This window comes from Priapulus caudatus, unplaced genomic scaffold, assembly GCF_000485595.1.
Source record: "Priapulus caudatus unplaced genomic scaffold, Priapulus_caudatus-5.0.1 Scaffold437, whole genome shotgun sequence".
NCBI lineage: Eukaryota > Metazoa > Priapulida > Priapulimorpha > Priapulimorphida > Priapulidae > Priapulus > Priapulus caudatus.
Window position 1 is genome coordinate 172,572 of NW_014577498.1, and position 15,815 is coordinate 188,386.

General features: G+C 38.9%; 1 protein-coding gene across 2 annotated transcripts in view; it reads left to right on the forward strand.

The window, feature by feature from the left end:
• LOC106810388 overlaps positions 1–14,156 on the forward strand; it is a 14,563-nt gene extending 407 nt beyond the window's left edge. The window contains exons 2-18 of one of the 2 annotated variants that reach the window (XM_014813724.1): positions 3,032–3,149; positions 3,307–3,447; positions 3,758–3,874; positions 4,023–4,085; positions 4,463–4,616; positions 5,099–5,307; positions 5,604–5,775; positions 7,094–7,203; positions 7,650–7,766; positions 7,998–8,179; positions 8,649–8,745; positions 9,143–9,326; positions 9,481–9,606; positions 9,886–10,083; positions 10,602–10,736; positions 11,072–11,236; positions 11,435–14,156. In XM_014813724.1, the coding sequence (XP_014669210.1) occupies positions 3,105–3,149; positions 3,307–3,447; positions 3,758–3,874; positions 4,023–4,085; positions 4,463–4,616; positions 5,099–5,307; positions 5,604–5,775; positions 7,094–7,203; positions 7,650–7,766; positions 7,998–8,179; positions 8,649–8,745; positions 9,143–9,326; positions 9,481–9,606; positions 9,886–10,083; positions 10,602–10,736; positions 11,072–11,236; positions 11,435–11,730 (2,511 nt within the window). In that variant the 5' untranslated portion in view covers positions 3,032–3,104 and the 3' untranslated portion in view covers positions 11,731–14,156. The remainder of the gene's footprint in view (positions 1–3,031; positions 3,150–3,306; positions 3,448–3,757; positions 3,875–4,022; positions 4,086–4,462; positions 4,617–5,098; positions 5,308–5,603; positions 5,776–7,093; positions 7,204–7,649; positions 7,767–7,997; positions 8,180–8,648; positions 8,746–9,142; positions 9,327–9,480; positions 9,607–9,885; positions 10,084–10,601; positions 10,737–11,071; positions 11,237–11,434) is intronic. The other variant, XM_014813725.1, reaches the window with a different exon arrangement.
• The last annotated feature ends 1,659 nt before the right edge of the window (positions 14,157–15,815 follow it).

Below are 15,815 nucleotides of genomic sequence, written 5' to 3' on the forward strand. Positions count from 1 at the left end.
GATGCGTGTGTGCTGTAGCTGCAGGTGAGGACTTGTTTTTGCTGTCACTGTCAGTGGTTTAATTGGGACCTCTGTATATATATAATTCGCATATGGGCTAAACTAATCCGGGATACTAAACTAGGATGGGGCCTGCGTCGTGAGCTTGTTGCCCATGCCCATGGATGTAATTATAGTTTATACACAGGCACTTTAGCCGTTTTATTAATAAAATAATAGTAAATACACACAAATTGATCGATTTAACTCGATCATAACTGCCTGTATATTATCTATTCTCTATTAACGAATAACTCCACATAAATTACGTTCAAATGTTCCTCTGCAACACCACAGCATCACACCAGCGCTTGGAACGTTTTAATAATAAAATGTTGGTAAACAAACACGAAATCAATTTACTACCAAAACTTATTATTATTGGTGACGGTGTCCCGTAAATACAGTTTAGATGTTCATCTGCAACACACAATTTTACCGCATGCACGCCGTGTAGTAGCCGATTCCACTATAGGTCTGTCTCTGCATGTATGCATGCAGTAATATAGTCCGAGCCGACACAGACCCCAGTAATGGTTATATAAACCCGCAACCTCAGATTAGCAAAGCGGAGTTATAATGTCTGCGTGCGGACAAGCAGTAATATTGCGTGTGGCAGAGGAATTATTGGGGAATTATTACTAATAATAGGCGAAAGATAATAGATAAACATAGATGGCTGTGTACATAATTATTGAGATAATATTATTATCAGTGTTGTAGTCGAGTCCGCACCCCCCGAGTCCGAGTTCGAGTCTGAGTCCGAGTCCGAGTCCGAGCCTGAGTCCACACCACCCGAGTCCGAGTCCAGTTTTGATTAAAAAAACGAGGAAAAAATCAGAAAAATGGGAAAAATCGGGAAAAAGATCGGAAAAAAGGGAAAAAGGGGAAAAAATCACAACAGTGCATCGTAGACATTCGAAAGTGTATAGTCAGCCGAAAACACAGAGACACGAGTCATACAAAACGTGTCAAAGTAACGGATCCATTTGTGTTTTACGAGAATGACACGGCTTGTTGAACCAAATGAGAGCGTGCTAGTACCTTTGAAGTGGTAGAAGAAGAGAAAGAAGTGGTAGAAAAGCGCAAAGGGACGAAGTGACAGCAGATTCAAATCAAATGGACAAGTATCTTAATCGAGCCATTGAAAACGTTACAAGATTAGGCCGTGTATAGATCTAGAAAACCTAGGAGTTTTAGTTTTAAATTCTTGTGAACTGCGTGTTACAATATGTACAGTTGTGTACTATGTATGTAGTGGCCTCGAACCGGCCTCGACCCGAGTCCTCGAGTCCGAGTCTGAGTCCGAGGCCAAGACCGATACCGAGACGAAGGAAAACGGTTTCGAGGCCGGTCTCGAGGCCAAGACCGGCCTCGAGACCTACAACACTGATTATTATATGCTGCATTACTTATTTTATGAAGCAATATAGGGGTGTATTTATATAAATGGCTTGTATGTATACATACATACAAGAGCGTATTAAGAAGGAGAGCGTACAACGGTGAAATGCTGAAACCATCGTGCAGTATTGGTCGAATTAAGAAACTTTGCCCATTTTATTTTGATGATTCTTTGCGGCAGTATTGATCAGCTGTCTTATCTTACTAATATAAAACAAACTGCTTGTCCCTACGATGCTCCTACGCTGAGATAATGAGCGGTGAAAATCTGGTATTTTTGCTGAAAACCGACTCGAGATCTCTGTTTGCTGCGACCCTCTCTCGTTTTGTGGCCAGTATGTTAATTGCTTCCGGTCGCCGCTGTGTAGCGCCATTATAGCGCTGTCTCATTATGTCAGTACTACAGAGATTACTACATCCAGCGTGAGGTGGGCACAGGTGGGGGTCATCACTATGGCAATCAATAACAGACGTCATTCATTCCATTTGTCAATCATTGACGGAAACACGCGAGGTTTCCCGAAGCTGTCTCAAAGCAAGAGAGGGTCGCAGCTAAAGCTGTGGACACACTAGCCGATTTTTCATGCGATTGAGCCGCCCGGCTGTGAGTCGGGTGGCTGAGTCTGGTAACTAGCTGTGGACACACTAGCCGGTTTTTCATGCGATTGAGCCGCCCGGCTGAATGATGATGATAGTCACATGATTGAAAATGGCACCGTTTGATTGGCTGATGAATTGCACATTAGGGCGCGTGTAGTAGAGCATTGTATAGTCGCATTGTATAGTATCGCATTGTTCGGGCGCGCATTGTATATAGTCGGGCGACTCAAATAATTATCAAACATGTTTGATTCGGGCGACTCAGCCGGCCGACTCGAAAATTGACCGCGACTCACTGAACACACTAGGCGATTTCATACTAATACTAATACTAATACACTAGGCGACTAATACTGCAACATGGTTTCAGCATTTCACATTTGTATGCTCTCCTGCATTCCTATACTTTAATGTAGAGTCCAGTTGGGTCACCTAGTTCTAAAAATGACAGTGGGCTGAGTACAAGTTGGAGAATGACATGAGTGAGATGAGAGAAGGTATTTATATATAAGCATATGTTTGGTAGGGAATAGGGTAGCATCCTCCTCTACTATTAACGGTACACAGCATTTATTAGATGGTTTGCATGCTTTGTTGTCCTTATACTGTATGTGCAGCAGCGCCAGCAGCTGTTTAGTTTGCAAGCATGTTGTGTCCTGTAGCTACTTACATTATCAACCATCTGCAGTGCAAATTGCCCCTTGTTGACTCTGCTCTCCTGAGCTGCTGTTTTAAAGCAGTTGAGAAGGCAAGTGATCCATTATCAGAACGAAATTGTACGACAGTACTTGACTTGCCTTTAGGGCTTTTCTTGATGCATGTGAAATGGTGTTTTGTTTTCTGTGAAAAAAGGCGTCTACACTAATGGTTGGCAATTATGAAATAGACGTAATTTAAAAAATCAAGGGTTGGTTCATTTAGTTACTGAATGGAAGCCATATACATACCATAACTAGATTGCAGCACATTGTTTGTTTCTTCACGACAGAACAAAGTTTGATTTATGCTTGAATATCCCCTTCCTGTGAGCATCTATCAAGAAACGTTATCAAAGCAGAAAAATGATGGAAGAGTCACTCACACCTATTGCGAATGGCCATGACAAGGTATGGTTAAGTATACACACAGTGCTTTCTAGCATCTATACGTGGCACAATGCTCTATAAGTTTAAAATTTACATGTTGTTCTTATGAAGTAGGTCACATTGGATATATGCATGGAAATTATTTATTGCACTATATGCTAAAATACTGTTCCTGTAGGATGCAGAAGAAGATGATGAGGATTATGAAGATGACATATTTGACATCAGAGATTTGCACATGTCCACAAAGCCTCTGATGTCCCGCAGGCAACGCCAGCCGAAACATGCTTCTGAATTACTAAGAACGAAAACAATTCCGGTACCTATAATCAGTTTTATAAACATTTTGTGAAACTATAACAATTGCATGCCTCTCTACATGGCACTTGAAAAAACCTAAAAAATCCCATTGTTGTGGCATTTTTCTGTGATAGAAACAAAGGCTGCAGTGCTGACATTTTAGAAAACCTAATGGTTGTATGTTGAGATATTACTGTATAATGTAGTGCGATTTTAACTGTGTACTAATTTTCTTATTTTAGTAATTCATGGAATTTAATGCTGCAAATCAATATGTTGTAAAACATCATGGGTTTAATTAACTATGTATGTTTTGTTTGTTATTATAGCGGAATCGATGTTGCCAAAATGTATGCATGCCTGTTTTCTACTTGGTGCTTATTCTGGTGGCAGCTACTGGAATGGCAATGCTGGGGCTGTTCTTCTTTCAGGCATTCACAAGCAAGGTACTACAGAAAACGTAACCGGGGACATTTCCCGTAAACGTGGTGGGGTGGGTTAATGATGAGTGCTAGTAACTAATATTATCTGTTAGGTGACAGTAACCCCCAAGGATGAAACTGTTAAATTGTATATTTTATATTTATGAGACAGGCCCATGCAAAAATGTTGGATGGTTCAGAAAAGTTGATTGGAGGGATTATTGGAAAACCATGCGTGAGTTAAGATGTATATTGGCATTTTAACCCGAAAAAGTAATATTTTGAACTATTCCATTTGTAAAAGTGGGCATAATAATTGTTAAATCAAGTGAAAGTTTAACTAGCAAACAACAGCTACATAATACGGTGAATTAGACAGGCTGCAAATGGAAGGGCAATAAGTATCTAAAGTAATTTTCTTCCAATTTCATCATCATATCTTATCGCGCCAACACTGGATCCATCTGAGAGCGGTATCGTTTGCCTCCTCAAGGTCTTGGTCGGAGCACTGGGGTCCCAGTGGGCACCCATGGAGAATATGAGCCATGGTTTGGTTTGGATCGCCACACCAATGTGAAGAGTTGCGACCTAAGAGCAACTATTAATTTTCAGTCAACATATGGAGAGAAGATCGTGGGATGTACGCAGTTCAGTGTAGAGGACGTGTGGGTGCAGAATTACCCTAAGCTGCTAACTGAGAGTGCTATTAGACTGTTGGACATTAACCAAGATGGAGTCCCTGATGCCGTGATAGGGTTTGCTACAGGTAGTGCCAGCAATGACTGTATATAAAGCAATTTTCTTTGTGGTTTATAGTGCTACAAGTGTATTGTATCATGAAGCATGTTGTTCCAGTCCATATATTCTGCAAAGTATTTGTACCTGTGATCATATATTCTAGGTTTACTAGAGTACCTTAACTGTTGCAGAAATGGGAAGTATAGAAGCATAGCAAATTGTAGCTGATTTTAAGTAAGAGAGTGATTAGATTATGTATATTAATCTTTATTATTAAACCAGTTATTATTAATAAGAGTCTTATAAGCATATTATATGCAACATGTTCAACTATGTGTAAATAATATTCAAAAGCTAATAGCTAATTATTTAGTCATTCTTAATTTATTAAAAAAATTATCAGACATGATTGTCAATTTTAAGCAAATATATTCATATACAGAAGTGAGTTAAAAAAGTTTTCTTGATTCATTCTGATATGTGTTTAATTACCCCCAACTACAAATTAAGGTGCTGACGGCTACAACATCCCTCCAATCGTGTGTGATCTATACTTTGATGGCAAACATCCATGCTTTGGTGGACTGTTGGCGCTTGATGGACGCACTGGCACTGAACTGTGGAGGCATTATTCTGACCACGAGGTCTATGCACTTAATTGCAATGCTGATCTAGACCAGGATGGGATTAATGACTGCCTTGCAGCAGGCAGAGCTGGGGTATGTTTTGACATCTTGTATGTAAACAGTTAAAGGAAACAGAGAGAGAGAGAGAGAGAGAGAGAGAACGAAAGAAAGGGGGATAGGGGTGGTGAAAAGAAACGGAACAAGAATGAAAGGCTTAGGGTGGCTATGATAATAATGAAGGGGCTGTCAAATAGGAGAGAAATAATAAAAACCTTGCTAAGAAGTTCCATGCAATAGGTTAAGTGCTGTGCAGTGGCAGCTAGTATTGTGTGTTTTCCCCGCAGGAAACGTTTATAATGGATTTAAGTACATGTAAATCTTCTCTGCAGGTGTTTCAAGCTGTGAGTGGGCGGGACGGTCACTTGCTCTGGAACTTTGGGCCGCAGGAAGCCCGGAACGACATCATGAACCTCTACACCCCACAAGTGATACTAGACCTGAACAGAGATGGTGTGCCAGACATACTTGCTGCTCATGGTGGTGACCCACTTGCTGATCCTGGTCAGTTGCACCAGTGTGTGAAAGCAATTTATATGCTTACTTATTGCACACAGAATTAATTAGTTTTACCATGGAACTATATTATAGCACCTGTAAACAATCAGGAACCTTGCTACATAAAATTTATGGTGTAACCGGGAATAAATTATATGTACCGATTATCCTGATTAGAGTCTCCCAATTTATCCCTGGCTAAATTATTTTACCATAATTATAAATAATTGGTTCTAAGTATGGATTTGTGGATGAAATTGTTCTATTTCACTGCATTTTCATTACGTGCCATGGCTCCCAATTGGGTCATGCATAATTTTACTAATGGTAAATTATATGTAGCATGGCTTCTCATGTATCTCCACCAAAATGATTAATTCTGATTACAATAGCTAACTATAATCATCCAGATGATGCTACCATATTTTCACAGTACAAATTTTCAAACATTTAATATTAAATTTATATATTATCAATAGCGTATAAAGAAGGAGAGCGTAAAACGGTGAAATGCTGAAACCATGTTGCATTATTAGTCGAATTAAGAAACTTTTCTCGTTTTATTTTGATAATTCTTTGCGGTATTATTGATCAGCTGTCCTACCTTGCTAATATAAAACAAACCGCTTGTCCCTACGATGCCCCTACGCTGAGATCATAACATTGAGAGGTGAAAATCTGGTATTTTTGCCGAAAACCGACTCGAGATCCCTGTTTGCTGCGACTGTCTGTTGCTTCCGGTCGCCGCTGTGTAGCGCCATGGTAGCGTTGACTCATTACGTCAGTACTACAGAGTTTACTACATCCAGCGTGAGGTGGGCAGAGCTGGGGGTCATCACTATGGCAATCAATAACAGACGTTATTCCATTTGTGAATCATTGATGGAAACACGCGAGGTTTCTCGAAGTTATCTCAAAGCGAGAGACAGTCGCAGTCAGCAGGTATCTCAAGTTGGTTTTCGGCGAAAATACCAGATTTTCACCGCTCATTATCTCAGCATAGGGTCATCGTAGGGACATGCGTTTTTTTTTATATTAACAAGGTAGGACAGCTGATCAATAATACTGAAAATAATACTTTATTAATTCGACTAATACTGCAACATGGTTTCAGCATTTCACCGTTGTACGCTCTCCTTCTTAATACGCTCTTGATATTATATTAAGACAATTTTTTTTATGCTATCTATCCTAGAATCTGTAGTCAAAGAATAATATATATACATGTATGCCTGATGATTACTCAAAGACATATAAAAATTTACTTTTAATATAGAATGTTAATTTGTACACCAAGTAAACAATATTGCTTGCATAATTCCAGGCAGTGAGTTCCGGTTGTCAGGAAGGATCATCTTCTTCAGTGGGAAGGATGGGGAAGTTTTGAAATGGACAGGGATTCCTGATCAAAGGGAGACCTATTACTCACCTCAGGTAGTGAAGCGTCTTTGTTTCATCATCGTTCAATATTGGTAAGACAAAGCAACAGGATACACGAAATAAGCATTTTCATTGAATTTGCAATATGTCTATTATGTGATCAAAGGATGCAGGCTGTGACTAAAAATTATTCAATAAATTATGGATTTGGGATGAGGTGTTAATAACATGTTAGGTTACAAAGATTTTGCAGATAGAGCTCCTGTACATAAAACCACACATGCTGCCTCCTGCCTATACTTCCTACAACACCAGCCGTTGTCTATCTATGTCAATATCTGTACGGTTTTTTCCTAACTTCCCAGTAACGTGAGCAATATATTTCATTCTTTACATTCAATTAACTTATGCCTAGGTACAGATGTCCATTGAGAGTGTGATAATGTTTGGCTAATTTTATAGCAATGCACCATGTAATGAGGATTTTTGGACATTGATAGGTGTTAACTAGAGCTGATGGCACTCAAGGTGTGCTATTTGGAACTGGTGGCGAAACACATGGTGGCGCCCTTTGGTACATTTCTCTTCATGATCTCTTCAATGGTAATATAGAAAAGGTATTATTCCAGTTGTATGTACATCAAGTTCCCTAAACATTCAGACACTATCAAATGTTGCTCTGCCAACAAATTTTACTTAATGGCATCATAGGTAGCCAGCTACCTATAAAATATTGTTAGTAATTTTTCGTATCTTTTTGTACTGGTCGGATTGGAAAGAATGCTGTATGGTAAGTTCGTATTGAAAAGTATATAATGTTTGTGTGTACCTTTTCTCTTGCTGTTAAGGCTCTGAAACTAACGACTGATGCGTACAAGGGCTTCATGACACCAGCTGTAATCGTAGATGTTAATGACGATGGTGTGGCCGACATAGTTGTGGCAGCATTCAACTCCAGTGTTCAAGCGATCGATGGCGATACTTTCAAGATACTGTGGAACTTCACTATTCCCCAGTCGGAATCATACAGGTAGGTGAAAAGATTAATCCCTCCTGAACATTGAAAATATGTCTAACAATATTTTCTCATACATGTCATAATACATATTAGATTGATCATAAAGTTTGATGCCTTCTACCTTGAATAAATATGATTTGTATTGCCTTAAATATAGAAGGAGCATATGTTCATATTTATATATTAATGCCTATTGTTTGGGGCACTATGCTCTCATAGTGTTGCTGAGGGAAGGAATAGTGACCTCGCTACCGCTCGGGCACTATACCTTCCCTCAGCAACACTATGAGTGGCGCCCAGACGCAGGAGATTCGTGACGTGAACACAATGCGTTATAATAACAATGCGCCGCGCAAGCAATAGTGCCCGCTTAGGCGGGCACTATTGCTTCATAGTGCCTGCTGCGTTATCCAATAGAATTTCCACGATTTATCACGTGATGCACTAAAAGCTAATAATAAACACAAAATGATATTGGCAGCACACCAGCAGTTGGATACTTCAATAAAGACAGTACACCTGACTTCATGGTGAAGTATGCAGAAGGACCTGGTTTCCCAATCTATTATCAATCACGAGTAAGTGGTATGGGAATTCTCTTCATCCATTTATTGTGAACAGTTACAGGTTACTGTATTTACAATATATATTGTATAGTGTATTTAGTTTTAAGTGAATAGTGCTCATAGGCATTGCATTATTGGTAAAGCATTTTAATGATTTATAGTTCAAATATGTGGTTATAATTTAAATTAATAAACACAAGCTACAAGTGTCTGAATATGTACGTTCATACAGTTTGATGCATGCTGCATCTTATTTATACAGTTTTTTGTTCGAACAAACTTTCTGATATATTTTTTACTCGTCCTTTTAAAAAGTCTGTAGAATCCACATCTGAGTGCACAATATGATTGTAAAAAAACGTTACGTCTAACTTGGTCATTAAGCTGCTATGCAATACTTTTTGTATAGACAACAGTGCTGGATGGGTTGACAGGAATGCCACTACTGTCACCATATATAACAGATACCGTAGGATCTCAAAACTCACCGCTTACCATCTCCATTGAGGGGCATGGCAACGATATATTTCTCTACTGGCTGGCTGACTGCAAAGGCTATGAGGGCAAAGGAGGAGAGTTTGACTTTGTGGAAGGTGTGAAATTCTAGAATTTGGTTATTGTTGCGGCATAAAATATTCACATGTAAAATTAGTTTTTTTGAAATGATGTTTTATCATCTTATCTTGCAATTATAAATGTCTATTAATATATATATATATATATATATTGAGTGTGTGTGTACGGCAGGAACGAATGTACATGAGCAGAGCCGGTCGAATTTCTGCAAGCTGCGTTTTAAAACCAATGGCTTCAGTCAGATGTTCATGATAAATAGACACTCGGGGACTCCTGGAACCAAGGTGTATGATTCAGGTAGGTTCATTGTTGATTTGAGTAGATAGTACAAATATGAACTAAATAGCCAATGAGGTTATCTGGTAGGATTAACCAAAGTGTAATGACATTCTTTAATAAGTTAAGTTAAGATTTAATAGTTTTTTACATATATTTGTATCAGATTTGAAATGTTAGGGTTGTCTGAGGCATAACATCACACTGAATGTTTACATTGAGTGTCCAGTAACATTGCCTTTGGGGCCTCAGCAGAAATTGAATACAGAAAAGTAATGTGTTTTGATTGCCATGTAACAGAGGAGCGGCGAAGCACAGAGTATAAGGATGCAGTGAACACCACAGCTATGGCAATGAAGTGGCTAGCAGATCATCCTGAACACTACCCAGAGTATCTGCGTTATAGCAAAAGGGGCAAGAAGGTGCAAGAAAAGGCAAACAAGCATATTAATCCCACACCATTTAATACACAGTATCAGGACTATGATTATATAGATGGTACGGTTTATGACATTATGAACAATATATCATATTATGGTAGTGTAATTTGCACTGATAGATATGCTCAGTAGTTACTGTGAGTATATACAGTCATAAATCTGTTCAATTGTGATATCATTATCGATGCTCATTCATGATATAACTAATAATGAAATCTAGTTTACATCCAGATCAGGTCTGCATTGTGAACATTGCTGTCAGTTTCGACTAGCGTGTAAACACTATAACATCATTACTAAATATGGGTTAGATTGATATTAGGGTTGTCATTAATAATTAAGCGTATGGTTATAACCTTCTGTTCTATTTTAGCAGTGCCAGTTACAGAGTTTATACACTATCCCTGGTTTCTGCCTTTATATCTCAGAAATTTTGTTAATTGAAAGCATTGAAAACAATTATTATTTTTCTCACAAAAGAGCTCTTTTACAGTCGAGATGTTATAGATGTGCAGGTTGAACAACGTGAGCTATAAATCACCAGTGGTTTTATCACGTAGCGTTTCTACTGACTAGGTTATCAAGCACCAGCACACAGACAGTCATGGGGTGACATAGGATATGACTCGTATGGAAGCAGGAAGCACGGGCGCCAGAAACGACATATTGGTGCTCATGACGAGGAAGGCATACAGCGGCTGCTGTCAACCGGTACGGTTACGGTGAAACCCTAAAAGCATGAGGAGGCTTGTTATTCAGCCATCACCACATGCCATAAGCTACACGCTTATATAAAAGCTGACAAATAATTTAAACTTAGCAGGTGGACCAAAGTAATATAATTATGTTATTTTACAAAATGTATTTAATCAATTAAGTTAAATGGACGTGCGTTATATTTAAACGCGTAAAAGACATTACAAACTGACTTAGATAAAAGACATTTTCACACGAACCGAGTCATATAGTTGGGTAAATCCCACGCCTGTGATTTTGCTGCGTATTGTTGTAGCGACATCAGCAGTAATTGGGTATTTAAATTTCAGGTACACTAGCACCTCCGCTGCCTGGTTCTGATATGAACCACAGCATTGATGTTATTTTTGCTGTGTACTGGTTCTTTCCTGCCAAGACTCAGGCCATACTCCCTGGTGACCGTGACTGCATACTAAAGAGGCTTGGCGGAGAGAAAGAGCGGTTTGACCCACAGAGTGAGCAAATTTCAAACATCATGGCCACATAATAATACTCTTCCTGAGCCACTAAAAAGTGGTGTAAAAGTGTTGCTGACATATTTCGATGTGCGATTATTGTAAGCCTGCATGGTTATTTACGCACACAATTAGGCCTACTTGCATACCATAAGATATTTCTATAGAAAGTAAGCCTCTTTCTCTGTCTCTCAATAGGCACTTATTATGGAATGGACCACGATGCCTATGAAGCTGCTATCACCAAAGAGTGTGTGACAGTGGGAGATGATGATTCTGGTACGTTTGAGTCACAGACCGAGTACAATCCATACAATGTGCACATGGGGCAGATGACAGTGTATAGACTGCGTCTGAGCTGCAGGTGCAAACCGGAGGTGGACCCAGACAAACATAAACACTGCAGTAAGATGCTGCCACTTGAGAAGCAGGCTTGGGCTGCCTACATGGGCACATTTGGCACTAGTTATTACAACGTATTGAGGGATCAATGATAGCGTAAATGCGTTTGCGTGTGTACGTGTGTGTTCCGGATGATAAGAAGCAGTTCCATGATGCTTAGTTAGCAACAGTGCGGATTCAAATGCCTTGATGATATACTGTACATCTAGTCTTTGAGTTTATAGTTTCTATAGTAGTTGTTAGTTCAGACATTCTGAATGAAGAAATATGGCCTGCATGAATTTCAAGTAAATTGTATAGCTGTTTGAGTCACTAGTCAATCGATGAGTCTTGACCAAAATTAGTTTGTGCAGTATTACATCGTGGAGACTGATTGCGTTGGAAAATACTTACAAAGGAATATTCATTCTTATATTATTTATCTGAGAAGCGTCTCTGTGATTGAAACAAGTCAATGGTTGTTTGATGTAGGAGGTTAACAGTGTAGATAGGGACGAATTGTTAATCACATGCCATAAACAAGGCTAATTTGGGGGTGGAACAGTATTAATGGTACTTTGGGGTAGTGCTTACCTAGTTGATTATATTTCTTGCTACACAAGGAGAAACGTGGTTTATTGGTGCAAGAATGGTTTGAAATGGCTCAATGTACGGACGTCTGCTAGCTGCAATAAGTAGAGTCGTGACTAATCATCCTATCATTTTAACACACCAATTAAGTGAAATTGAAATAGCGGTTCATGCAGTCATCTGCTCATGTATACGGGAACCTATGATAACCATTTCATTTTCAAGTAGGTTCTCAACAAGATAATGACCACCTTTCTCTATGTTCGTTGCTGGTACGATGTATGGGGTCCTAGAAACGCGTTGTGAAGACAGGAGCTCAATGCGTAGACTTTAGTCGTGCAAATTACATTATTACACACCGTGGTGTCGGTTATTAAATCCTTTCTAACCCATAAACCTCATAACTCTGTGTTAATTTAGCTCTCGTCAACTCGGTGTTACTTTAGTTGTCAACTGTAGATATAATTATAGTGTTTTCCTACAACCCTAGATGCAAACCAAACAAAGATGTGCCCTATATACTTCTCCAACCAGGGTATATAACCCTCTGGCCTTGTTGCCTCTTATGAATCTCTGTTAGAAACATATCGTCAGTGTTATGTATAACTTGCATGCTTTTACAGGTTTTATTTATTTTTTATTTTTTTGTGGGATATAGGCCGTGATTCAATTTTTATGCAGATTTCGTTCTGTTTCCATTTTAATTGATACAGTAATATATTAATTTGTCATAGCGGGCATACGTTTGAGATGTACTCAAAAAAATGATTGCAGGGCATATAGGCATCCCCTGTCGCATGCTACTGTCATAAACCCTGTACGCGCTGAAGGAATGTGGGTGTCACTGGAGCGCGATTGGGAAGTAGAAGCGTGGCAGTGATATGGGTCTGAATTTTATGAATGAATCTCTCTTACACGGGTTCAGTCGGCCGTGTGTTAAAATCTAGTAAAGTCCATGTCTTTGAATATGAAATGTATATTTACTCTGAGGCCTTTCCTGTCCGCCCGAAATATTTTATTTATGTACTTATTTATATTATTTATTTGTTTGCAGTTTGTATGTGTATGAATTATAATCATAAATGCATTCGATTCCGTAAAAAAACTGATCACACGATAGCGAAGTTAATATTCACTGATTGTTGCCTTGTATGTTTGAGCAAGGTGCGTGAAACGTTCTGTCGATTTAAATGAACATATATTTTATGTATATAAATATACAAAGCCAAGATATGCTTGTCATTATTTTGCTAAATAATATTTTTACAAAGTCTGGTTCACGGAAAGTAATTTTCCTGTTTATTTATGTATTGCCCCCTAACTTGTGTTTCCATGGACGCGTGTCATGTGTGACGTCTTTTAACCTTGAACTTTTTACTTTGATTATTGAATATACTTTGACTTACATTACTTACTCATGTAGATACATGAAGTAGGCTATGTACCGGCTGCAAAACACCAACTTGTACTTAATTATAGTTTACTTAACTTGTCACCTTTGCAGCTTTTGCTTTACCAGTAATGATTTTTTGATGATTAATTGAAGTAATCAGCGTATCCTGGGTTAGGTTATTTCATTACTCACGCACCCTCTCAGGCATGCCAACATGCAATCAATAATTAATAACTGTTATCAGTTTTTGATATGATATAATAGGTAGATAGCAGCCATTAAGTTTTCTGATCACCAGAAACGATTAACCATAATAATGAAGAGGCTAGTTGGTTATATAATTATTCACAGAATGTCATGTGTACATTTTCATCCAGTAATATAATGATAGTATAGAAGGCTCACCCCGTTATAGAATAACGCCCAGTCTTAGCTCAGAATATAGCCCTCGTTGCCACTGCCAATTGCAGAATATATGTATATATATATATATGTATATATATATACATACATATATCTAATTTGGTAGAGCCTTTATTCTCATTCTCCCGAAAAATATTTGCTGTGTGCTGTAAACGGGTAAAGCGTATCATCTTCGATAGAGCGTTGTTATGTAACCTCTAATGACAAATTATACGCTGTATAGTACATGCTGAGGAACTTATGTTACTTATCGGTAGATATATAGATAGCTTCAGTTTCTAAGATAGAGAGGTACTCCTGCATGTCTCAAGACTTTAATATCACCTGCTCTATCCCAGGTCGCACAAACGTTGAGCGGGATATCCCACTGATGCCGATGCGATTACTAAGATGTGCAACGGTGGGGTAATCGTTGTCAGAGTGAATACATTGGCCTTTTCTGCTGCGTCGACGTGTTAGGAACTGTGCTGACAACACTGGGAAGATTACGAATCTCTATGATCGTTAAATATAAAGAATAGTGTTCCTGACTGTTTCACGGTTTTCGTCTGATTTTTGCGCGCGATGGCATGCTTGTTGCTTTCGGGTGTGTTTCGTTTAGACACGCGCCAGCATGGATGTGTCGTTATATATAGCACATTTAGTTCCATATATGTTTGCGTCTAATTGGGTTGTTAGTTATTGAACTTCTCGTTAGCATGACTTTATTTTCCAACAGGTTCAGGAGCATCGGAGAAGCTTAAATCCCGCTGTCTCATTTTGCAACAATTGAGTGGAACCCAGGTCACGGATATAACACACACTGAATAAGCATGCACGCCGACAACGAACGCGCGTCACCACCCCACGTTACGTATCAAGTAACAGTATTCGCTGTACAGAAAACGTATCGGAATGACAAAAAGACGATACCTGTGAAACCAACATTTACTTCACCCCCGAATGGTGAACATGGCATGGGTTCAAGATTGATTTAATACATATATCGGCAGCGATATCAACACGCTGTTTTACAACAGAATACACAGAATCCATAGCAGCCCGAGTTGCACGGCGCCCCGATGTTGATGAGTAAATCCCCCAAAACCGAGGGCCCCATTATTACTAGTCAGGACCATATCGTTATAAAAATCCCAGCTCACCAATGCTACGAACTGCGTATGCGATGTAATAACCCAAACATAGAGCACGTCGTAGCACGGCTGATGAAATGTGTGACGCTATGTCCTATGTTATGAGCCATACGTAGTGAAACCACTTGGGTTGACGTCAACGAAACAACGGAACAATGAAGCCGCGTAACAATCTGTATATATAGTATATATATAGTACCACTAAGCATATTAGGATACGATAATAGTAGGATCTTACTCTCCCTAATTATCTACTGCCCTAGATAATATAAATAGCATGATATGAATTAATATTCATGAGTTTAGTATATATAGGTCTATTGATATAGTATATGATATATATATAATATAGGTAGGTATAGTCTTATATTAACATATCATTATATAGTATACTAGATTGGTTACAACCCGAGGTTTATGTGGGTCCGATTCATCTCGGCTAAGTAGGCCTACATCGCAATCGCTGCTGCATAGACGATACGTGAGTAAGGCTGTACCTGGAAAGAACTAGCGTGTGATAGCGAGCAATTCCATTATAACCTATTTAAATCACCGATTCTGAGCATAGTTTCAGAACGCAGGAGTGGAAGCATTTCATTCGCCTTGCGTTAGAAATCAACATACGCGTGTGCACATAATTCATATTACATTTCTCGAG